The 24,235-nt window shown below is 42.9% G+C and overlaps 1 protein-coding gene across 7 annotated transcripts in view; it reads right to left on the bottom strand.

Annotated features, from left to right (window-relative positions):
* Positions 1-7,986: 7,986 nt before the first annotated feature.
* P4HA3 (prolyl 4-hydroxylase subunit alpha 3) overlaps positions 7,987-24,235 on the bottom strand; it is a 42,790-nt gene continuing 26,541 nt past the window's right edge. For 5 of the 7 annotated variants that reach the window (XM_035703827.2, XM_025459031.3, XM_049098888.1 and 2 more), the window contains 6 exons: positions 20,943-21,007; positions 19,401-19,560; positions 15,664-15,726; positions 11,016-11,084; positions 9,499-9,595; positions 7,987-8,680 (listed from right to left, as the gene is read on the bottom strand). In XM_035703827.2, the coding sequence (XP_035559720.1) occupies positions 8,610-8,680; positions 9,499-9,595; positions 11,016-11,084; positions 15,664-15,726; positions 19,401-19,560; positions 20,943-21,007 (525 nt within the window). In that variant the 3' untranslated portion in view covers positions 7,987-8,609. The remainder of the gene's footprint in view (positions 8,681-9,498; positions 9,596-11,015; positions 11,085-15,663; positions 15,727-19,400; positions 19,561-20,942; positions 21,008-24,235) is intronic. The other 2 variants (XM_049098887.1, XM_049098886.1) reach the window with 2 other exon arrangements.

Below are 24,235 nucleotides of genomic sequence, written 5' to 3'. Positions count from 1 at the left end.
TCGATCTTGTTTTTTTCCATGGAATTGTCTTTATTTCTGCTGATCTGGGAGCAGGGGACAGTTTGTTGGATTTAGTCACTATATGTCTCCAGAAACCCCTTTCCTGAGCCCATTGGCATTTTCTGCTCTGCCCTGCTCCTCACATCCAGAATTCCCAGTAGAATGGGCAGAGCCAGCCTCCACTGCAGCCAAGGAGACCTGGATTCCAGTTCCATTCTTCCAGTTATGTGCTCTTTTGACTTTGGCCCAGAACAGGACAGTCTATGCACTGTTTACGTGAGTTCCGACACTCATGGCTTCACATCTACCAACACCAGAACTTTACCCCCAACCCAGATCATCTCCTGAGCTCTAGATGCTTTAGGTCCGTCTGCCTCCTGTCTCTCCTAGATGACCAAAAGCCACTCATACTGAACATTTCTAAAACTGAACTAACCTTCCCCCTGAAATTTGTTCTTCCTCCCATGTTTCCTTGCTCAGTAAGTGGTAGATACCACCATCTCTCTATTGTTCAAGTCAGAGGCCTGAGCTTCTAGATGGCTCTTACACCTGTATTCCAGCTTACCACCAAACCCCTACCCATGTTATTTTTCAACTGTTTCCCATCCCACGGCCCCTACCATAGCTTAGGCCTCACCTCTCAGCTAGATTACTCAGTATTCCTGCTGGTTTCCTGCCCTAGTCCCTCCCTTGGTCATCCCCTCTATACTATTGGAGTCTTCTTCCTCTTAGGCCTTGGAGCCAGGCTGCCTATATTGGAACCCAAGACCCACTCCTTACAGGCTCTATGAGATAGCCCTGTACTTTCTCCTTGTGCTGGAGTTTCCTCCTCTGAAAAATGATCAACAGTACCTCCCTCACACAGTCTTAAAGACTATATAAGTTAAAATAGGTTAACTGGATCTCTCAGTAACTAGCACAGGGTAAGCACTTAATAAATAGTTCATGTCATGTTACTGCTGTATTGTACTTAAGGAGAGTAGTCTGTGGACCAGTAGCATCAGTATCATGTGGAAGCTTGTTAAAGGTTTTATCTGCACCTCAGACCTTTTGAGTCAGAACTGATTTGTGTTCTAACAAACACATTAATTCTGAGAAGTTCTGGTTTAGATGTTCCCTTAGTATATCAGGGTAAAGCATGAGCTCCCTAGCAGAGAAGAAAAGCGCCTTGTGTGTGATCTGATTTCTCCCGCCAAGCTCTTGGGGTAGGGGGTCTGTGTGGAGGGGAGATGGTCCCTTGCTGGGCTGTGTCCTCTCTCCACTGGAGGGCAGCATAATCACACGCATGGTTTTCAGGAACACATCAGCATTTCTGTTCACCAGGCAAGTCATAATAGTCATCAAATTTTGAATGCCATCTAATTCATTTTGCACACATCTCATTTATTTCTCACAGCATCTCTATGAGGTAAGTGCTGTTATGTTCCTTTTACAAGTAGGTAGACAGGTCCAAATTCACACGGCTCAGAAGTGGTGGTATCAGAATTAAAAACCTAGGTTGTTTCCTCTCCGTGCTACCTCCTGGACAATACAGGGGACCCTGGGCAGAGACCATTTTGGTCGAGATACCAGACTAAATAGCAAGAAGATGATGACTAGGGACTTGAGGCTTTTTCAGACTTGATGGACGGAGACTGAGAATGAATGATATGTTAAGCTTTGGGTTAGGTTCTATGCTAGTCACTTACATCTTTTTCATCTTTGTATCATTGTGAAGTATAGACATTACCCCCACTTTAAAGATAAGGAGAGGGGCAGCCCTAGTGGCTCAGCGGTTTAGCGCCACCTTCAATCCAGGGCCTGATCCTGCAGACCCAGGATCAAGTCCCACATCGGGCTCCCTGCATGGAGCCTGCTTCTCCCTCTGCCTGTGTCTCTGCCTCTCTCTCTCTCTCTCTCTGTCTCTCATGAATAAATAAATAAAATCTTAAAAAAAAAATAAAAGTAAGGAGACTAAAGCTCAGAGATGTGAAATGACTAACCCACAGCCATGGCTAGGAGATGGCAGCATCTTTGCCCTCTGAGTGTTCCATTGTACCACAGCAGGGAAGGAACCATTCATATGTTCACAGAGCATATCTTTAATGAACACCTACTATGTGCTGCCCATAACATCCTTGTGAAGCCTACATATCAGCAGTATGAACTCAAGAAGGAAACAGAAGAGACCCCAGACCCTTTGAATGAAGGATTTGCTATAGAGCCAGAAGGAGCATGTTTGGTCAAACCAAAGGCCATTCTGTCACACATGCGCACTAAAGAATGTCAAAGGAGAGCTTCCTGGAAAAACAAGGTAGGCAAATTTTGGGGTAGCCATAGACCTATTGGGGAGGAGAATCTTGAGGTTGAGAGTACTCAAAGGCATGAAGGGAGCTGGGTGTGAATGACTTCTTGTCTTATCCTCTTCTAAACCTGCTGTTAGAAGCACGTATTTGCTGGTTAAGAAAACCTGAGCACCTATTCTATACCAGACTTCCGATGGACTTTGGAGACAGATAAATAATGAAGCCCTGCAAATGGGCTCATAATCTAGACAGATTATTATAGGAACAGTGACCACATTGTGTAAAGAGGAAGGAGACAACTGAACCTCTTTGAAAACAGGTCGGGCGGAGAAGGCTGTATAAAATAGGTATCATTTGAATTGAGCTTTGAAGCATCATCGCAAGGTAGAGGTGGAGAAGGAAAGGAAATAAAATACATTGGAGGAAGAGGGGACAGCATACAAAAACCCAGCACACTTGAAAATCAGTCTGAGAACTGGTAGATTAGTATGAGTAGAGTGGTTGGAGTAGAGGCTGACAGGAGAGTCAGCAGGAGGCAGGACATAAAGGCCCTGAGTGGCAGGACTGGGGAGTTGTCAAATGAACTTCAGTATCCTGTGGAGATGGACTGGTCTGCACCAGACTCCAGGCAGGGAGATAGTAAAGAGCAGTGTAACAGTGAGGTAAAAGGCAAAGGTATACTTACCTAGCATAGTTGCCACCACAGGGATGATAAGAGGAAAGGCTTATTATCTTGCAGGTGGAATGAACAATGCTGAAATTCATTTGGACAATGAGATGCCAAGGACCCCTCAGTTGGATTCAGAGGTCTGTCATCAGAACGAGGGGTAGGGAGTTAAAAGGTCAGGACTTTAACAAGGGAGGCTCAGGAAGAGACCCTACAACAGGAGTAGAGAACGTGAAAGTCACACTCTCCCCTGCAAGAAGAGTTTTTGACTCAACTCTTCTGCCCCAGTTGGCTGCCCCACTAGTGGCCAGAATCACATTCTCAGTCTGGCTCCAGGGCTCAGAAAGTTATATAAACTCAAGAGGCTCCCTTATTCCTAGAGCTGGTTTCCTCTCCCAGTAGTTTGCTAGAAAACCCCAGCCTGTGGCCAGCCAAAACCTTGGAAATAGACTAGCCAAGTGCCTGATCTCTTACACATGGAGGAAATACTGCTGCCTTCCCCATAAGGTGATAAGCACATGAACAGGAGGTTAATGGTCATTAGTTATGCTCCATCTGAAAGTGGGGCAAACTTCAAAGAACATGTAGACAGTTGTTATCTATGGGGATCCATCTGAGCCAGGCCCTCAACCCCTTAGCTAAAAAAGACTGTCCCCTTAGCACTTCATTCCTTTGAAATAATCTTTGATTTCACCAAGGGCGACCTGCTTCATATGCAAATATGTCCCTGGCAGGGACCAAGGAAAGGAATAAAAGAGGAGTGCAGCAGACTGTCCTCCTAGAGGGGGAGAAAATTGTGGGAATCTCAAGGTGAGGAAAAAAAAAAAGTCTAGAGACAGGTTAGTTAGAAGCAGCTGGTGGGGAGAAACTCTACAGTCCAGATCCCAGCTCTTCTAGCTCTGCAAATTTAGGGAAGTTTTTTGTTGTTTTGTTGTTTTTTGAGCCTCCTTTGCCTCCTTTATCAAAAGGAATAATTGCTCTAAGACAAGGGAAATAAAATAGCTGGCACAGAGTAGCCACAAATGTTTGTCTCTTCCTCCTAGCTGAACTGATTTCATAGTTTTGCTAAGTGTACAGCAGTCTGCCTACAAATGTCCCTTCTCCTACCTTACCCCCTCTCCTTTGCCTTCTCCCAGTTTGAACAGCCAAGTCCCCAAGACTGGAGACTCTTTGAATGAATGGTTCCATGAAAAGGCAGCTTGTGCTGGCTGCCCTTGGCACTGTTGGACAAGGGCCTCCCGGGATTAATACCCTCTCACTTCCTTCTCCCAGACAGCTCTCCCTGCTCCCTTGGGTGCAAAAGTGAGGTGGTAGCTGGTGTCCCCCCCACACACACCCAATCCATAGGCACTCATTCTCTTTCCATTGTGTTCCTGGGGCTCCATTGTGGAAGCCCTCTCCTCCCACTCTAGCCATAGGGCTCTGCCTTTTCTCTCAGCTCCCATGATTCTTAAGGTAACACCACACAGCTTTCCACTTGATTATATCCAATTAGCTAGTCTTATATTTGGGAGTGTGCTAACTTAGCCTCAAGGGCAGTGAGCAGGCCTTCTCATTTTCTTGGATTCTCATGAAACATGTAGCACAGAGCTGTTCACACAAAAGTGTACAGTGTAGCTCTGTGCAATTGAGGTGACTCATTTATATATTCAGCAAATACCTACATCTGATAGGATTCTTAACCATTAGGCCTTAGAAGCAGAAAGGATAGACCTTTCAACACCTGGGAAGGGGTTGGAGACTCCTCTCAAAAATTATTGGCTTTAAAGATATTACTGCCAATGGGAGCAAAACAACCACAGCAAAATAACAGGTAGTGCAGGCAACAGATGGCTAGTTAAGATCTTTGGAGACAGACCTGGATTTGAATCCTGCTTTGCCACTTTATAGCTGTGTAACCTCAGACAATCTACATATTCTCTGCCTCAGTTTCTCACATCTGCAAAATGGACATAATAGTACCTATCTCATTGTAAGAATTGAAGGAGGCAAGTATACCCAAGTTCTTAGCACAGTGCCTGGCCTCCAGTGCATGGCCTGTATGTGGCCACTAGTTGTAATGATGTTAGTCATTTACTTAAGAGAATATTCCCTGGAATGAGACTTGAGTGATCTGCAACAGCTCAGTTGGACAAGGCTGTTAGAAAAAAGGCTGAAGAACAGTGCAAAAAAGAAAGAAACAAAATTATAAACAAGCAGCGCCCCAAACCACAGTCAGTCCTATCTAGAATTAGCTACCCACCCACTCAGCACTGTTGGGGCTCCAAAGCCTACCACTCTGTAGTAGGACTAGTCAGAGTTTCTGAGGGCACAGAGACTGGTGCAAATATACAAGAGTAAGGCCTTTCCACTCTCCAGTTGTGGTACAACAGTATAACATTTGCTAACCATTGAATGGAAAGAACACGGGTGAAACAGACAGACCAGGCCTCAGGCCAAGCTCTACTGTAACCCCAGGCAAGCCACTAACCATCCCAGACTGTGCTTTCCATAAGGCCTGCTCTCCTTTCCTCCCTGGGTCGGTGAGATTCAAGAAAAATGCTAAAAGTATTTTGAAAACTGACATACTGACCAAAAGTAAGGTGGGACTCATAGCTCTAAGGACAGGCAGTCCTGTTTGCACAGCCCTGCCTCCAAGCCTCTCCACACCCTCAGCATCTTCAAGACTTGCTTGGTCAGTCTCTCCTTTCCATGAAGCCTCTGAGGGGCTTCTCAGTGCTGTGTTCCTGTTTCCACTTGTGGCTACACTTTGTTACAGTGATTTAAGGATCTGAACAGGGTCAGCATCTTAACTCTCCTCTCCATTCCTGGGGCCTGCAAGGACTGGCACTGTTGGCTAAATGTAATTTGGATACTCTACTTGGATAATGGATAAACAAACAAGGCTACCCCAAGCCACAATAGGGCCCACCAATTCTAGACTGCCGCACTCAATAATTCATCTCTTACTGCACGCAACCTTTTCACGTTTTGCTTAACTTACATTTAATACTAGATGCATTTGTCTCATCTCCCTACTGGCCATCAGCTTTAGAGACTGAATCCTGTACCTCTCAGCACCCCAATAGCATGCCTCGGCCTAGACCTGCCCCTGGGAAATGCTCAGTAAGCATTTATTGCCAGACAGTTCTTAGGCCTCAGTCACCTGATCAGGATGTGTGAGAATTGCCACATGCCAGACTTTGCAAAAGTAGTGATTCGAAGCACAAGGTTTGGAGCCAGACAGTGGGACATGGGCAAGTTACTTAACTGCGCCTCTGCCTCCATATCTGTAAAACAGGCATAATACTGTATTGACCTCATAGGGTTGGGATGAACATTAAGTCATTGATACATATAAGCCCTTAGAACAGTGTCCATCGAACAAAAAACTCACCCAGTTCACCATTGCTGTTACTAGCTGAGACTGACGCTGCAGTTTTGAGAAGGCCCAGTTCTGATCCCTGCAGCTGTAAAGAAGGGGAGCTGTGTTGCTCGTAGACAGTAGCTTTCTGTTTCAGGTCCAGTCCTCTGAAGCCTCAGTATGTGACTGAGGGTAGCAGACCATGCCACCCCCAAATATGCTGCTCTGGCACATTAATTATTTTGAGCTGTAGGCACTTGAAAAACAGCAAATGCAGGGAGCAGCTTTCTCTAAACTCTTATCTGCCTAAAGACAGATCCTCCAAAAGGAAGTCAGTTGTCATAAACCTCCTCCCTAGGAGTTTCTGCAACTGGGAAAGATTGACTCATCACAGGAGAGACGAGAAGTGGACACCACACCCAGACAGATTTTGTCACAAACTATCATACCTCTCATCTATTCTTCTAAGGGCCCATTCATCTTTCCTAAAAATCTCCCCTAAGAGGCCTACATCTCCCCCTCCCTTTTCCCTATTAAGATGCTTAATCCTGAATTCTAAGCCACCTAGGGAAGTTAGTAATTTTTCCCTCAGTGTCTCCCATGTATACATGAGGAATACATGTTCATAAACTTCTGTTTTCCTCTTATTACAGAGGTCTCAGCTAAAAATACAGATGGATAGAGGTAAAATTCCCTCTCCTCTACATGATGAAATTTAGTGATTTAGTAAGAGGATTTCCAGAATCTTGGCACACTCAGCAGAAATACTGAAGATGTGACCAGGTGCTCATTGAGGCCCTATGGGAAGCTGAATATCACATCAGAACCCTTTCCTTAGGGGCCACAAGCTCTGGGAAGCAGAAATCCTGAAGTGCATGGTGCAGGGACAGGGCAGAGGCAACCCAGCATCAACTACCCTGTTCTTAACTGTGTGCCTTCTTTGTAAGCGAGACCCACAGTCCCTCCCCTGTTGAGGAACCTGAGCCAAGTTGCCTGGAATGTGCTCTGCACAAGTGCTCAAACATTACAGTCACTTATCAATACAGCCTTAGCTCATGCTGGTCCTTCTGCTGGGAAATACTTCTCATGAGACTCTACCTATAAAAAATTCTACCAGGCCTCCAAAGCACAGCTCAAAAGATGCCTTTTTATTCATTTAACCAAAAATATTTGCTCAATGCCTGCTTATTTGAACTAGATCTTCTTTTGGGGATACCAAGAGGAAGAAGGAGTGCAGAGTCTAGTGCACACAGCCAGGCAAATAAACAAATATTGAAATTCAGTGCAACGAGGGACTATCATAGAAGCACGTACAAAGTACAGTGAGGCCCTTTAAGCTCTCACCCTGCAGGGATGACAACTGACTACAATTAAATGACTAGAATAATTTCAATTTGATAAACATGTTATTGAAGAAAATAAAAATCAGTTAACATGAAAGAAAATGGCTGGCGGGTTGGATGGTCAGGGAAGAGTTAGTTCTCTAGTGAGGCCAGAGTGCGATGATGGGAAGAGCTTGGCCATGAGGGTAATTTGAGGAAGGAGCAAATGCAAAGACCTGAAGTGGGGACAATGCTAATGGCAATGAGCATAGTGATTTTAGGAATAGAAAGAATGTCATGTGACTGGAAAGTACTGAAAGAGGAATCGTGGGAGGTGAGCCAAGTTGAGATTATAAATACAATTATAAATACAATTTTACATATATATGTTTTTTATTCAATGTTATAATGTAAGAATATTCTTGATTGTGAAAAATGACTTGTAAACATTTTTTAATGGCTGTATTAAAAAAATAATAAAAAAAAGTTTCATCCTGCTTGAAAAAAAAATCATATGAGGTACACTCCTTTTACAGAGATAGTCCCTGCTCAGTCTTCAGGACAAGTCATTGAGGAGAAAGGCAAAAAGCCATGGGAGTTAGGCTACCCCTCGCCTACAGTTATCCTTATTGTCACTTTTGGGTCTCTGTGGTAGTGGCTCAAAGTGGCAAAAACCCCAATGACCAAACCCCAGGGACTGTTGATTATATCCTGTTTCTATCATAGAGTGTCAGCCCCAGAAACTTCTCCCTCTGGCCTTCTTGCTCCTTTCTGTGTATTGCCCATCCATTCTACTCTGATGGTTTGAGGTGAAACAATGTAAAATCTCAGGTGTTCCCTGGTATAGACCACTTCCTTTTACAAGGAACAAGCAATGCTGACAAGGCCCTCTTCCAGAAGGTAGCTCTTCTTTCTCCTCTCCTAGGCTAGCCTTTGGCTTCTGGCTTCTCTGGAAAGCCACAGGACTCTACCAGCTTCTCTCTGCCGACACCTTAGTCTTCAGGCCTTGAGCTACAGGGTCTGCGAAATTCCTGTCCATACTCATGTATCCACTTGTTGGCCACTGGGAGAGAACAGGGAAGAAGAAAACAGTCTTAACAGAGCAGACAGCAGCAACGCTCACCCACAGGATCACGCAAAAGTCACTTACACTCTGTATCCTGGGCAACTCCTTTGCCTCACCCTAGTCTCAGCCCTGCTACAGACTACAAGATGTTGCTATTAGCAAAGATAAATAGCAAAGAAGACTCTGTCCCCTAGAAAGAGTCTCTGATAGGTCCTGTCTACTATAGACTAATCTTTAAACCTTAGGTACTAAGGTCACTCACTCTTCATTCATGTATTTCCTTAAAGTCCACCCTCCCCCTGGTGCAATGAAAAATAAGGGATGGCTTCTCTTGGTAATGTCGATCTCAGCAGGAGCATCTCTCATCTACTTTTTTTGTCTTCAGATCTAAGTGCTTTTGGGCCTAAATATGACATGAATACATCTGCTGCTTATTTATCTATTTGTTTCTTCCTTGTTTGACCATCTCTTCATGGGGAGGCACTAGATGGGACACAGGATGGCTTAATGGTTCTTTCCTTGGCTTAGATGACTGGAACTTATGACCGTTTTCCTCGTCAGCTGCGCTCAGGAATCAAGGCCTATCTGACCAGGTCAATAAGCTTTCACTGACATCTGCTCTGTGAGAGGATCTCTGCCCTTTAAGGCTTCCAATCTGTTGGGGCCAACTAACCTACAATCTGATCATCTCAGTATAAGGTGGCACTATAATGAAGCTTTTGGAATTACAGAGCTATACTATTTTCCATCTACCCCCTGTTTCACTTTCCTCTGAACCCCTCACCCATTCTGATGCTTCAAAAGGCAGGCCTTACCCCACTTATCTCCCACCAGGACAGGACAGCCAGCATGAAGTGTGTCACCATCCCCTTCACCACTCCTATGCAGATTCCACCAAAACAGAGCTGCATTCTAAAAACAAAATGGCCCACCCCAGAGAGAGTCAGCCCAGAATTTCAGTCCTTCGGAAGTACATGACAATGACTAAGGACAAACACATGCACATCGTTAAACATGAAAACCGTCCATGCAGATTGGGGGCAAGGCATGCACAAAATGGTATAAGTTGCCATTCTCCCATTCATTCATACATGCAGCATTTATTGAGGGCCAATTCTGCTCTCAGAAGCCCACAGTCTTATAGGAGAGACAGACCTAAAAACCGAGCAGGACAAGACAGTGTGGCAAGTGCCAGGAGGAAGGTGAACACGTGCTGTCATTGGATCACCGAGGAGACGCACTCAGCAAAAACCATAAAGTGGAACAAAAAATTCCTTATACAAGGAAGAACTTAATTCAGATGCTTAACCTTCCTCAGGCACTTACTAATAATACCCCCAGGAAGCAGGCTTTATCATACTCCCCAATTTACCAGCAGGGAAGTTGAGGCTTTGGAGCTGTGAGTAACGCAACTAAGAAGGAACAAACTCGAGACTCAAACCCAAGTGTTTTTTACTTCAAATCCTGGTGTGTCCTTTTTTGCCCTATGCACAGGTTTTTTGTTCCCCCCTATACAATCCCTATAGACTTAGGTTAACCTTGGCTATTAGAAATAGTCAAAGCCTAATGTAATGAAGAGCTTTCTAGGATACACTGACAAGCGTACACATTCCCAAGTCTCAAAGAGACAACAGTCCCCTGAGTACTCAAAGATTCCTGCATTTACTTAGGCAACACTTAAGATCTACCTGGCACTGTGCTAAGTGTTTTATAGGCATGATGTTATTTATATATCTTCATTTCATTCCCAAATTAGGTAAAGGCTGTGAGGGAGCTTTACTGATCTGAAACTAGAGGAGAATGAATCCTTTTACCACATGGCCCTCCTCTGTGCCTCACCTAATCTCATAGCTCTTATTTCAGTATGTTGTCACTGCCTGTTAACTTCTCTGCGAGCTCTTGGAGGACAAGGACTATGAGTTTTCCTCTGTACCCTCAGTGCTTTCAGCCCTGAATGTTTACTGAATGAATGACTAAGGGGACCTGTTGTTCTGGAAGATCCAATGATCACTAAAATAGAGTTCTTACCTTTGAGGAGTTCTATTGTAATAGAGAAGGCAGACATGTAATCATCTACTTGTAATATAAATAGTCATAAATTTAAAATAAATTTTAAATTTAAAATAAAATTTAAAAATAGAGGCACAGTAACATGTGGTCATCCAAATTAAGGAATTATCTTTGATTTTGAGAAATCACAGAGAGGAATGAAAAGATATTTATTTCATCCCTCCTCCCAGGAATAAGCTTGCAAGCACAGACAGCACGGAAGCTCAGGTATTAGTTCTGCATTCTTATTACCACCATGTGCTGGGACCAGACCTCCACTCACCTTGACCACAGGCACGCTAAAGTTGGCATAGATGAAGGCAGTGGCTCCTCCAGCTTCCACAGAGCTCAGCTACAATGCCAAAGAGCCAGTGTTGAAATAGCCCCTGACTACCCAACTCTACCTTACTTGACATCTGATGTCATTTCTACATAGAATTCTTAACTGTGTTTCCCAGTTTCAAAATACTTATTGAAAGATAACCCCCCAATGTAGGAATTAAGGGAGGCTACTCCCTAGCATATCAGTGTTTGTCTGCAGTGCCATACAAGGACAGCCTTTAGGAAACCCCCTTTCTTTATCCTTCCAGCTAACATCCTTATTGAGGGCTACAATAAGTAGATTCAAAGTTTGAGACCCTCAGGAAGAAATCTAGTTTATATCACAACCCAAGACATATACCCCCAAAATAAAAGTTTCATAAAACATTCTTACTACATGAGATACTCTTTGTTATTTTCCATTTTATTTTATTCTGTTCTAGTTCAGATTTCTTAAATGCTGACCACATCCACTAAATTAATTTCACAGCCCACTAATGGATCATGGCTTACAAAACACTGTTTTTATTACAACTAGTTTTCAAAGTTGGAAGTTGTAGGAACCTCTGATTGCAGCTTTGGCATGTTTCCCAGACCACTCATCCTACTCTAGATAACCTCAGCTTCAGAGTTTCACCACTGGTATATTGTAGAGTTGTAGATGTGTTTTCTTAATATGAAGTTTTTTTATTGTCAAAAAATATATTAAAAAATTTTAAATCCAGGAAAATACAAATATTACTTAATCATCAAGAAAAAAGGCACTGTTTACATACTAACTTACATACTAGTAACTGGCATTTATTTATTCAGCACTCACTATATGCTAGACATCATACTTAATCCTTACAGACACATTATCTCACTTATTCCTCACAACAATCCTATAAGTCAGAATTGTTATTGTTATAATTCATATTTTACAGATGAGGAAACTGAGTCTCAGAGAGATTAAGTACTTTACAAAAGGTCACATCACTCTAGTGACTAAGCCTGATTTGAAATGAGCGACTGCTGGGATCCCTGGGTGGCGCAGCGGTTTGGCGCCTGCCTTTGGCCCAGGGCGCGATCCTGGAGACCCGGGATCGAATCCCACATCGGGCTCCCGGTGCATGGAGCCTGCTTCTCCCTCTGCCTGTGTCTCTGCCTCTCTCTCTCTCTCTATGTGACTATCATAAATAAATAAAATTTAAAAAAAAAAATAAATAAATGAAATGAGCGACTGCTAACTAGAGTTCCTGCTCACAATCTTTATGCTATACCCTTGAACATTCAGGTTATTTCCAAATATTTACTATTATAAGCAACTCTTAATGAGTAAAATCATTTTTTCATTTTACACAGTTCTCATAAGAATGAGTCTGGACCATTATTGAGTCAAGAGTGTATGCGTACATTGAGTATTTTTGATACAAACTGCTAAATTATTTTCTCACCAACAGTGCAACATGACAGTGCCAGTCTTACCTCACCCTGTGTATCAGAGCATTTGTGGATCTCACCACATTCACCTATGTGGATCTCACCACATTCACTTATTAGGAGTTAGGACATTGGCACTTGTTAGAAGAAACTGAATTGACATGATGATTCAGAACCTAGAAATGGCGGTGGTGACTTTTTGGCATTTCTTGGCTCCCCCTGTAGCCCCTTGGGAAAGTCAATGAGAGCAACAATTTGCTCCTGTGTTCAAGTAACTAACAGGATAATTCTGTTCTAAACCCTGTTGTCAGCAGCTATGGGTATAAGAAAGATATACAGGGAGAACCTGCACTTTCCTGTGTTCCTTTACCTGTGGTTTTGGAGTATGGGGAGAAGGAATGACTTAACAAACAAATTGAAAGGAGAATATGACCTGTGTGTTCTGAAGATCCTGAGTAGGACTGTAAGATGAGTGGAGTGGAAGTAAACATTCTACTGTTTTGTACTGGGACTGATCTTATCTCCAGGTGGAACAAAAAATTACTAATTTGATTTCAGCTCAGTCCTCTACATATCTTATAGACTATTTTTTCCCTACAATATTACTCTCAGATTCTCCATAAACCTTAATGTTTGTTATTAGAAACATTTATAACCGTTTTTACCCCAACCTGAAGATGAAAGAATTGGGATAACCTAGCACTTACTAGGTACCACGATGCCAGTGCCCCTTTAAGAGGTCCTATACCTGCTTGTGGGATGCAGTGATTGAAACCTATTGGATAAAACTTTACAAAGTGACATCCCCTTACATTATCTTATCAGATCCTCCTGACAACCCTATGAGGAGGCACAGGACAAGAAAACAAGTTCAAGAATTGATGTGATTTGTGCTGAGGCCACATATTAAGTGGCAGAACTGGAATTAGGCCAACTAACTTTAAGTGCATCCCATTCCACTGTCACAAATGCTTATAACTTAAATGTACATGCACACATGTGTATATACTCACCCCTCTCTACACTTACTCACTCACACTTACTTACATACACACACTTGCATTCTGCCATTTAAAATTGCAGGGCTCTTGTATCCACGCTACCCTTATCATAGTAACTGGGCCTCGGTAACCAGGGAACCAGCGGTAGGAGATATTAGGAAGGTACAGAACAGAGAGACACTGGCCCTCAGATGTCCTATTCTTTGGTTGATACCAATATTCTTCACTGCCTGTGACTTCCCATGCCATCTCGAGTCATCAACCAGAGATGCAACCAGATGCTGATGTAAAACATGCTCCCTGCCTGAAGAGCTGACATGCCTCTATGGCTGATCAGAACACTCAGAATGACCACTAGAGGCCAGACTCTGGAAGTGGGAGCCTTCTGGTTTTGCAGGAAATATAAAACCATGTGAAGAACTACGATGGAATCACCAACATTACAGATCATAAAGTGTGGTCTCTGGGGATGCCTGGGAGGCTCAGTTGATTAAGCAACTGCCTTTGGCTCAGGTCATGATCCCAGGTCCTAGGATGGAGCCCTGCATAGGACTCCCTGCTTAGTGGGGAGCCTGCTTCTCCCTCTCCTGCTTCCCCTGCTTGTGCTCTCTCGATCTCTCTCTCTGTCAAATGAATAAATAAAATCTTTTGTAAAAAATGTGGTCTCTATGGGATCCCTGGGTGGCGCAGCGGTTTGGCGCCTGCCTTTGGCCCAGGGCGTGATCCTGGAGACCCGGGATCGAATCCCACATCGGGCTTCCGGTGCATGGAGCCTGCTTCTCCCTCTGCCTATGTCTCTGCCTCTCTCTCTCTCTCACTGTGTGCCTATCATAAATAAATAAAAAATTAAAAAAAAATTAAAAAAAAATGTGGTCTCTGGTTGTCTTTTCTTGGCTACACTGTGGAGACAACACAGCAGTGAGAAAAGAGGGAATGCTGGAGGGGGCAGAGGGTGGGTGGGTGGTGTGCTATTCTAATGAGCCTGAAACCAGCACTTCAACTTTGGATGTTATGTAGAGCTCTTCTATTAACATGTTTATCCCTTCAGTTAACAGTAATACTCCTCTTACAATTTAAGTGACAGATGACTGAAATATGACTGGTCCATAGAGAATGAAGTAAACCCACATGATCTGCAGGGAAGGGGTTAGGTGAGATAATAGCCACTAGGTTCAGGGCACCTGGGTGGCTCAGTCTGTTAAGCATCTACCTTCTGCCTGGGTTGTGATTCCAGGATCCTGGGATAGAGCCCCATGTGGGCTTTCTGCTCAGTGGGGAGTCTGCTTCTCCCTCCCTCTGCTACTCCCCCTGCTTATGCTTGCTCTCTCTCTCTGTCGAATAAATAAAAAATCTTTTAAAAAAATAGCTACTAGGTTCAATTCCTAGAGTCAGGTCAGAAATTAGGAGAGGAAGCCAATTTATTTAAGGGGGTATCATGCAGATTTTCCAGCAGATTATATGGGAAGATAGGAAAGAGAGTTTTCATGACATATAAGACAGCAACATTGGGGTAGCCCCGGTGGCACAGCGGTTTAGCGCCGCCTGCAGCCCAGGGCGTGATCCTGGATACCCTGGATCGAGTCCCATGTCAGGCTCTCTGCATGGAGCCTGCTTCTCCCTCTGCCTGTGTCTCTGCCTCTCTCTCTCTGTCTCTATGAATAACTAAATAAAATCTTAAAAAAAAAAAAAAAAGACAGCAACATTTACTGAATTTCTCAGTAGACCTCTCTATTCTCTCCTGTAATCTTAGCTGTCTCATTTCTCTTTCCTCTTTCCCCTCATGGCTCCACAACCTTGTCTATGGGTCCGTGCTTTCCAACACTAACTAGTCAATGGGGCCTCAAAGAGAGACTCTCTCCCATCCTCTTCCTGTGTAGGTCAGGTCCCAGGTTTCTCCTACTTCCCATCCTAATCACTGCCTATGATAACATATTTAAGTCTATGTGCTGGAAGCTCTCTGTGGGCAAAAGAGAACTCTTGACTCATTTCTTTATCTCCTATAGTGCCTAAAAAAGATGCTGTCTGAAAGTCACAAAAGTCTCAGATTTTTGAGCTGTATCAGATAAAATCAGTGTCTGATATTGCTTTGAAAACCATAAAATAAAAGCATAAAATAAAATACTGCTTTTATTAAATCATTAAATAATGTCATTAAATAAGCCCTGGTCCTTCCAAAGCAAGACTCACATAGATCATAAATGTTGCAACTCGGTTCCCAGACTTCATTCTATACAGTGGGCTGGTTGGTGACTGAAACAAAAATAGAACATATCATTATTTTATGCATATGGCACCAAAGTGACAGTCAGGATTCCAACATAATATAGGGAAAAAAATAGGCATGTTGCAGATGGGATATAGCCCTGAGCCATACCTAGTTGGGTGTCTACCCTTGCTGACAGGTACTCAGTTATTTTTTTTTCTTTTACTAATTTATTAGATACTCATTTAAGTGAACTGTATACAGTTGATCCTTGAGCAATATGAGTTTGAACTGTGCAGGTCCACTAGTATGCAGATTTTTTTCAATAAGTACTGTAAATGTGTTTTCCTTATAATTTTCTTAATAACTTTTTCCTCAAAAAAATAATAACTTTTTCCTCTAGCTTTATTGTAAAATTACAGTATATAAAACATATATCAAACAAAATATGTTAATCAACTTTATGTTATTGGTAAGGCTTCTAGTCAACAGTAGGCTATCAGTAGTTAAGATTTTGGGGAGTCAAAAGTTATATACAGATTCTTGACTGTGTAAGGGGTTGGCCCGTGTTCAAGAGTCAACTTACTAATCAAACAATTGCTTGTCAGTAGTGAAAGTACTATCTATATGAAGTTAATTTCAGGTTCAGTGAAATAAAGAAATTAGTAGATACACTATTATAGATAATTATTCTATAGGAACACCAAGTCATAAGACTGGAGTTCCCAATTACTTGCTAAAGAGACCTACCTTTGTCACAGAACATTTTAACTGAGACATAATTTACATAATTTTCATATCATAAAACTCACCCACTGTAAGAGTATTTTTCAGTGAGTTTTAGTAAATTTTAACAGTTGTGCAGCGCTCCCACAATCCAATTTTAGAACACTTGCCTCAGCTTAAAAAGTTTCCTCATGTCAGTCTGTGGTCAGTTGCTATCCTACCCTCAACCCTGGACAACCACTGATGTGCTTCCTGTCTCTATAGTCTTGCCTTTTCTAGAAGTTTCATATAAACAGAATCATAAAATATGTAGTCTTTTTTTGTTTGGCTTCTCTGACTTAGCATAGAGTTATAATGGTTCATCTGTATTGCTGGATGTATTAATAGTAGTTCATTCCTTTTTATTGCTGAGTAGTATTCCATTGTGTAGATAAAGAAAATTTTGTTTATCCATTCACCTATTGATGAGCACTTGGGTTGTTTATAATTCTTAGCTATTACCAATAAATCTGTTATAAGTGTTTATATGGATATATATTTCTTTTTCTCTTGGGTAAAATACTTAGGAGTGAAATGGCTGCATCATATGTAGGTGTATATTTAACTTTTTAAGAACCTGCCAAACAGGAGCCCCTAGGTGGCTCAGTTGGTTAAGCTTCTGCCTTTGGCTCAGGTCCTGATCTCAGGGTCCTGGGACTGAGCCTGTCAGGCTCCCTGCTCAGTGGGGAGTCTGCTTCTCCCTTTCCCTCTGCAACTCCACCCCACTCATGCTCTCTCTCTCTCAGATGAATAAAATCTTAAAAAAAAAAAAGAAACTGCCAAGTTATTTTCCAAAGTGGCTGTACCATTTCACATTCTCAATTAGCAATGCCTGAAAGTTTGGGTTCTTCTACATCTCCATCAACACTTGATATGATCTTTTTTATTTTAGCTACTGTAATAGAAATATGGTACTATCTCGTGGTTTTAATTTCTGTTTCCCTAATGACATTGAGCATGTTTTCATGTGCTTATTACCCATTCATTTATCTTATTTGGTGAAGTACCCATTTAAATAATATATTTCATTCTTTTTTTTAATATTTTTAAAAAGATTTTATTTATTCATGAGAGACACAGAAAGAGAGGCAGAGACATAGGCAGAGGGAGAAGCAGGCTTCCTGTGAGGAGCCTGATGTGGGACTCAATTCCAGGGCTTGGGATCACTTAAGCCAAAGGCAGATGCTCAACCACTGAGCCACCCAGGTGCCCCTATTTCATTATTCAAAATAGTAATTCAAATAAACTCATTTTTAAAAATTGAGTTATGGGGTGCCTGGCTGGCTCAGTAGATAAGGCACACAATGCTTGATCTCGAGCTTGTGAAATCAAGCCACACATTGGGTGTAGAGCCTACTTGATTGATAGATAGATAGATCTATAGATAAAAAATATTTTTTTAAAAAAAGATTTTATCTATTTATGTGAGAGAGAGAGCTCAAGCAGGGGGAGGGGCAAAGGGAGAGGGACAAGCAGACTCCCTGCTAAGTGCAGAGCCAACTACCCAGGCTCAATCCTAGAACTCTGAGATCACTACTTGAGCTGAAGTCAGACATTTAACCAACTGAGCCACCCAGGGGCCCCTGAGTTGTCTTATTATTGAATAAAAAGTTTTTTTATATATTTTGAATACAAGTCCTTGGTCAGATACAGGATTTGCAAATGTTCTCCTAGTAAGTGGCTTGTCTTCATTTTCTAATGGTGTTTTTGAAAGGCAAATGATTTTAATTTTGATGAAATCCAATTTTATCATTTTTATTTTATGGATTGTGCTGTGTTAATTTTTGTATATGATGTGAGGTAAGGGTCTAAAGTTGTTGTTTTGCAAGTAGATATACAATTGTCCCACCACTGTTTGTTGAAAAGAGTATCTTTTCCTAATTGAATTTCCTTGGCACCTTTGTCAAAAATCAAATGACCGTAATAAATGTGTGAGTTTATTTCTGGACTTTGTTCTGTTCCACTGACCTATGTGTCTATCCTTCTATCAAGACCACACAGCTCTGATTACTGTAGCTCTATATTACATTTTGATATCAAGTAGTGTGTATCCTCCAACTTTGTTCTTTTTCAAAATTTTGGCTGTCCTGAGTCTTTGTATTTCTGTATATATTTTAGGATCAGCTTATTAATTTCTTTTCTTTTTAAGATTTTATTTATTTATTCACGATAGACATAAAGAGAGAGAGAGGTAGAGACACAGGCAGAGGGAGAAGCAGGCTCCATGCCGGGAGCCCGACGCGGGACTCGATCCCGGGACTACTAAGATCGCACCCTGGGCTAAAGGCAGGCGCTAAACCACTGAGCCACCCAGGGATCCCCCAGCTTATTAATTTCTATAAAAATAAGCTTCTTATAATTTTGATAAAGTTGGGTTGGATCTATAGATCAACTCTGGGGAAATCTTTTATCCTCAAATATTATTTGCTAAGGAATGCCTGGATGGCTCAGCAGTTGAGTGTCTGCCTTCAGCTCAGGGCATGATCCTGGGTCCCAGGATCAAGTCCCATATCAGGATACCTGTGTGGAGCCTGCTTCTCCCTCTACCTGTGTCTCTGCCTCTCTCTGTGTGTCTCTCATGAATAAATAAATGAAATCTAAAAAAAAAAAAATTTGCTGAATACACATCAGCAAAGATGGGCAGTTTAGATCATGAGAAAAGGAAAATGACAATCTTCACTGAGAAATCCCAGAGAGAAATGAGACAGAAGACACCATGACAGGCCACATTCTTCTCCCCACTAGCAAATTTTGGAAAGGGGAATGGTGGCCCAAAAAGAAATGAGTCAGCAGCACTCAGCTTGAAACCAAGGCTTTCAGACCTTCCTGGAACAAGAGGCTTCGTTCTAAGATTTCACTTGGTATTCCCTGAGAGCATTATAAAGGCTCTGCCTCAGAGAAATAAATAATACCTGGTTCCCTAACCCAGGAGATTGATCATTGACCCTGTAGTTACCGTAGCATGGTCAAAGTGAGGCTCATAGTGACCACCAATTCCGTAATTCACCACCTGGAGATACTCTGCGTAGGGCGGCTGGACATCAAGGCCTGTAAGAGCACCAATGCGGTGGTCAAGGGTCACCAGCAGAGGGTCAACCGTGTCCTTCAGCCAGGCACTAAAACACACCACAAGTTGTAGCATCAATGATCTGATGCCAGTATGACTGTGTCTAAATGGATGAGTTGTATCAATTGCTGGAAGGAAGGAAGGAAGGAAGGAAGGAAGGAAGGAAGGAAGGAAGGAAGGAAGGAAGGAAGGAAGGAAGCCTAAAGACACAGCATAAGCAGACACAGAGGTGTAACAATACACAGTATGTACACATGTGGGAGCATTTGGTCTATGAAAGAAGTGATGGGAGACAAGGCTGGAGAAGTAAGTTCAGGACACGCTATAAAAACCCAAGGATGCCGTGGTCATAAAACTGATCTTTGTGGGTGGTAAATAGTCAGTGAAGGTTGGTGGGCAGGAAGGTGATTTGGTGACTAAGTTCACTGGAGACCTTTAAAGGACAAGCTCCAGTGAAGTTGTGAAGACAGAACCAAAATTTGAAGGGGTGCAGAGTTATGGCAGGGAAAAAAGAGGCAGTGAGGGGCTCAAATTCTTTACCTGAAAAGTAAAGAGAATACACCTACTCCCTTAAAAGCAATGAATCTAAGTAGAAGGTCAAATTTTCTCTTTGACACTACAATGTCAGAAAGGTTAGAAAAGCAATGAAGTAAGGCCATATAGACCTTCCGAAGTTTAGAGAATAGTTCCTAGTATGAAAGGTCCCTAAATATACCAGACCAAAGAAGTTAAGCCAAATGATTCCAAATCAAAGCTTTCACTATTCACTTTACTTCCCAGACAACAAACTATCCACTCATCTGAGTTCTGGCCTCTCCCCAAGGTTGTCACTGTCTCCCATGGCTCCGATGGGGATCATCCTCTTACTGATCATAAGTCCTGTCTTTACAGTACAAATCAAGGGCTGCAGGTGGGTGAGGGCAGGGGTTGAGGGGAGAGGAGAAAGCTGGGCTCTCTCAGCTGAATCTGCCTCTCTAGAAGCCATCAGGTCCAGAGATTCTGGCCACCACCCTTCTTGCCTGAATGTTGGCAAGTCATGCTTTGAATATGAGTCAGGAGACAGGAATGGAACCTCATAAAGTCAAACTCCAAATGGGAACAGGACTGAATTCTCTGGAAAAGCAATCCTGGTTAGGAGGACATCTACACACTTATTTTCTGGTTTCCAGCATAGAAACTTTGTCAAGTCTTTCCCTAAGGGCCTCCTAGTAAGTCCTGAGAGCCTGTAACAACCTGTGAAAGGCCCTTGGGTAAGAGGAGTAGAAATTTCTCCCTCTCAGCAAGAATGTAGGGATATAAACATGAACTAAGGGTTCACTAGCAGCATTTCTGGGTGGCCATTGCTGATCATCCGTCAGTCAGCTATACCACCTGCCCAAGGGTGGGCAGCAAGTATGACCGGAGTCCCTGGCAAGGAAGGACCCCTCTTACCTTTTGCTGATGCGATACTCCACTGGCAACTGCTTCTCCCCTGATGCCACCACAGATCTCTGTAGCTGATATGGTAGATGTAAGAGAAAATACAAGTTATGATGTGAAGGGAAGGACTCTGTTTTCATAGACATGCCCCTCTCTTCAATGTAAACCTAACAATTGCCAGTTCCTCCCTAATTTAAAATATTTTGCACATGCTACTAATTTAGTGACAGCCCTCGATCTCAAAAACAAAATATAAGTGACCAAAAAATCTGAGTTCAAAATAACCTTTAGGGTCATGTCTGGTAGACAGTAAGCACTCAATAAAAGTTTGTTGAACTGAAATAGAGTGATACCCTTTTGCCTCTGAGATTGTGAATACTGTCAGAATAAGGGTTGTTTCTCACTATCTTTGTATCCTAGTGGCACAGGATCTGGCCTGTGGGAAGCACTTAGTGTTTGTCATATTAAATGAACACCTCCAATGAGGAAACTCTATCCTCAGAGGTAGCCTGCTCCCCTAAACAATTCCAACAAAGCCCTTTTTTTTTTTTTTTTTTTAGATTTTATTTATTCATTAATGAGAGACACAGAGAGAGAGCGAGCATGAGCGGCAGAGGGAGAAGCAGGCTCCATGCAGGGAGCCCGACGTGGGACTCAATCCTGGGTCTCCAGGATCAGGCCCTGGGCTGAAGGCGGCGCTAAACCGCTGTGCCACCTGGGCTGCCCAACAAAGCCCTTCCTTACAAAAAATCAAAATCTGTTTTGCTGCAGCCGCCTTGATTATGTGGGGGGAGGGGGGGAAACCCCAAACAGGCTCAAGGTCACTAATTTAACTAAATGTTTCTATTTTGTTCTGAATGTCTAGATATAAATTTTAAGTTATTTTTAAATAAAGTGGCTTCCAACTGCAAAAGCACTGTACTGGGGATGGAAAGAGAAAGATTTACAAAAGGATGTGTCTACTTCTGCATCTGTCAGAATGTCCGCTCTATGAGGGCCAGTCTTTTGTCAGTGCTGTGTCCCTAGAGTCCAGAGAAGGCTTAGCAGGGAGTAGGTAGGTGGTCAATACTGGTGAAAGGAACGAATGAATGAATGAATGAACCAGAGTCCTATGCTTAATGACCCAGCCCTGGCATTTCACATGCAGTCAGAGCAGAGCACGGAGCAATGAACTACACAAATTCTCTTTCTTGGAGGCTTCTATAGTATTATCATTCCTGCTACTAAACCAGGTAGACAACTTTGGAAATTTCCGTCTCTGTTTCCTTGAACCCATTTCCCCAGCTATAAAATGGGGCATGTGAGCAATACCTTCTTGGGAGTTCCTTTCAGCCTATCCTGAAATTAGTGACTGAAAATGCCTCTCTCTAGTCCTTCACCCAGCATCCTCCCCTGAGCCCCTTCTAGAGTAGAGAGGAGAGACTCTTAGAGGAGTTGCTGCCTTATGCCTTCTGGGGTAACATCAAATCCTAGGGAATCTCCATTCCAGTCCCTTCCCCATTAAGGAACCACCTTGCATTTAATTCCTTTAACAATTATTTGTTGTACACCAGCAAGTCATTCGCTTTTGGAGACAAATATTTATTGGCTGTTCTCTGTGCTGAGCACCATACTAGGGACTGGAAATTCAACATACGGAGCAGATATAAGTCCTGCAATGGGACCATCATGGACAAGCACAGGGCACTAAGAAAATATTAAGAAGGAGCATCTAGTCCCTTATGAGGGACAGGAAGGCTTCTCAGGATACCCAAGAGACAACTGGAATCATACAGGTGAAAAGAGGCCAAGGAGAGAGTGATTAGGCAGAGAGAAGGGTGTACACAGAGGGAAGAGTATCCACAGAGGTCAGGGGGAGCATGTCCCGTTCATGCAGATGCAAGTTATTTAGCGTGGCTGGGGTGTCAAGTGCAGGGGCACACACTGTGGAGGGGCCAGCAGCAGGCCAAGGAGCTTCATAACATTAAAGTGACCCATTAAAGAGTTTAAACAAGGGCTTGATGTGGTCAGATGCAATCTTTTAACAGTTACTCTGGCAATAATGGGTATAATACAGGGCTAGGCATTTCAAGAAGCATGGCATATGATCCCTCCTAGATTATAGTCTAATTGAGGAGACAGGATGCTAACCCTTGAACCAGCTAGTGATACTAGACAACACAAAAATCGCAGAATAAATGAAAAAAATTAAGTACCAGACAACTGGTGACAAAAGCTTTCAGAAAATGAGTTCAAATAAGAGAGAGGTTATTATACGTGGCTCCAAAAAGTGCTCTGAAAAAAAATGTTCCTACTGAAAGAACCCATGAAAGTGGCCCAAAGTGATAGGGCTAGTAGGCAAAGGGAGGCATGTGGCTTCAACGGAGTCTTCAAGAATGGGTAGGATGTGGATAGAGGGAGAAGTGGCAACAGGGCAGTGTTTGTGAATGGGAAGCTGATGAATTAAATTCAAGCCTCAGGAGAGGCTTCAGTGGCTTGTTTGAATTTAGGTTCCATGCAGCAGCCCCACCCTAAAAGCTGAGGCTTATTCCTGGCAGAGCTGAAGACCAGACAGGGATCAGCGTCTCTACATCAGCTTCTGGAAGAGAGAGAGTGGCAAAGTCTTTGCATGCCAAGTAGATGACCTGGCCGTGAAGGACTGCCGGGTGGGCTCCCTGTCCTGCTACCACGACAACAGAGTTGTTCTAAGGAAAAAGTAGTTGTTGGCCAAATATTATCACTGGCTCACTGAGACGCCAAAGCTATTGAAGATACTTTGTCCAATTGACCAGTGGAGCTTAATGCTCTCAAAAATTGCACAAAGAGGGGCAGCCCTGGTGGCTCAGCGGTTTAGCGCCACCTTCAGTCCAGGGCGTGATCCTGGGGTCCGGGGATGGAGTCCCACATCAGGTTCCCTGCAAGGAGCCTGCTTTTCCCTCTGCCTGTGTCTCTGCCTCTCTCTCTCTCTGTGTCTCTCATGAGTAAATAAAGAAAATCTTAAAAAAAAAAAAAATGCACAAAGATTCCAGACTTCATTGGAGGGGTTTCTGGATGAGATGATTATTGCTTCTCTAATCCCTCCAATCCATGTGTGCTGTCAGAATCTTCCTTAAAACTTACAGGCCTGATAATGCCAATCTCCTGTTTAAACTGTCCAAGAGCTCTCCCCCTGTGGGATAAAATCCAAGCTCCCCAGCATGGTATTTATAGCACTTCCTGATGGTGTCTCACATCTAACCTCATCTCCGATCACTTCCCACCCCATCACTTGCACACTTGAACCACCAAGCCTCCACCCCATATGTGGAGCCATTACACATATTGTT

Source organism: Canis lupus, chromosome 21 (genome assembly GCF_003254725.2).
Source record: "Canis lupus dingo isolate Sandy chromosome 21, ASM325472v2, whole genome shotgun sequence".
NCBI classification, from domain to species: domain Eukaryota; kingdom Metazoa; phylum Chordata; class Mammalia; order Carnivora; family Canidae; genus Canis; species Canis lupus.
This window is presented reverse-complemented; position numbering and strand designations above follow the sequence as displayed.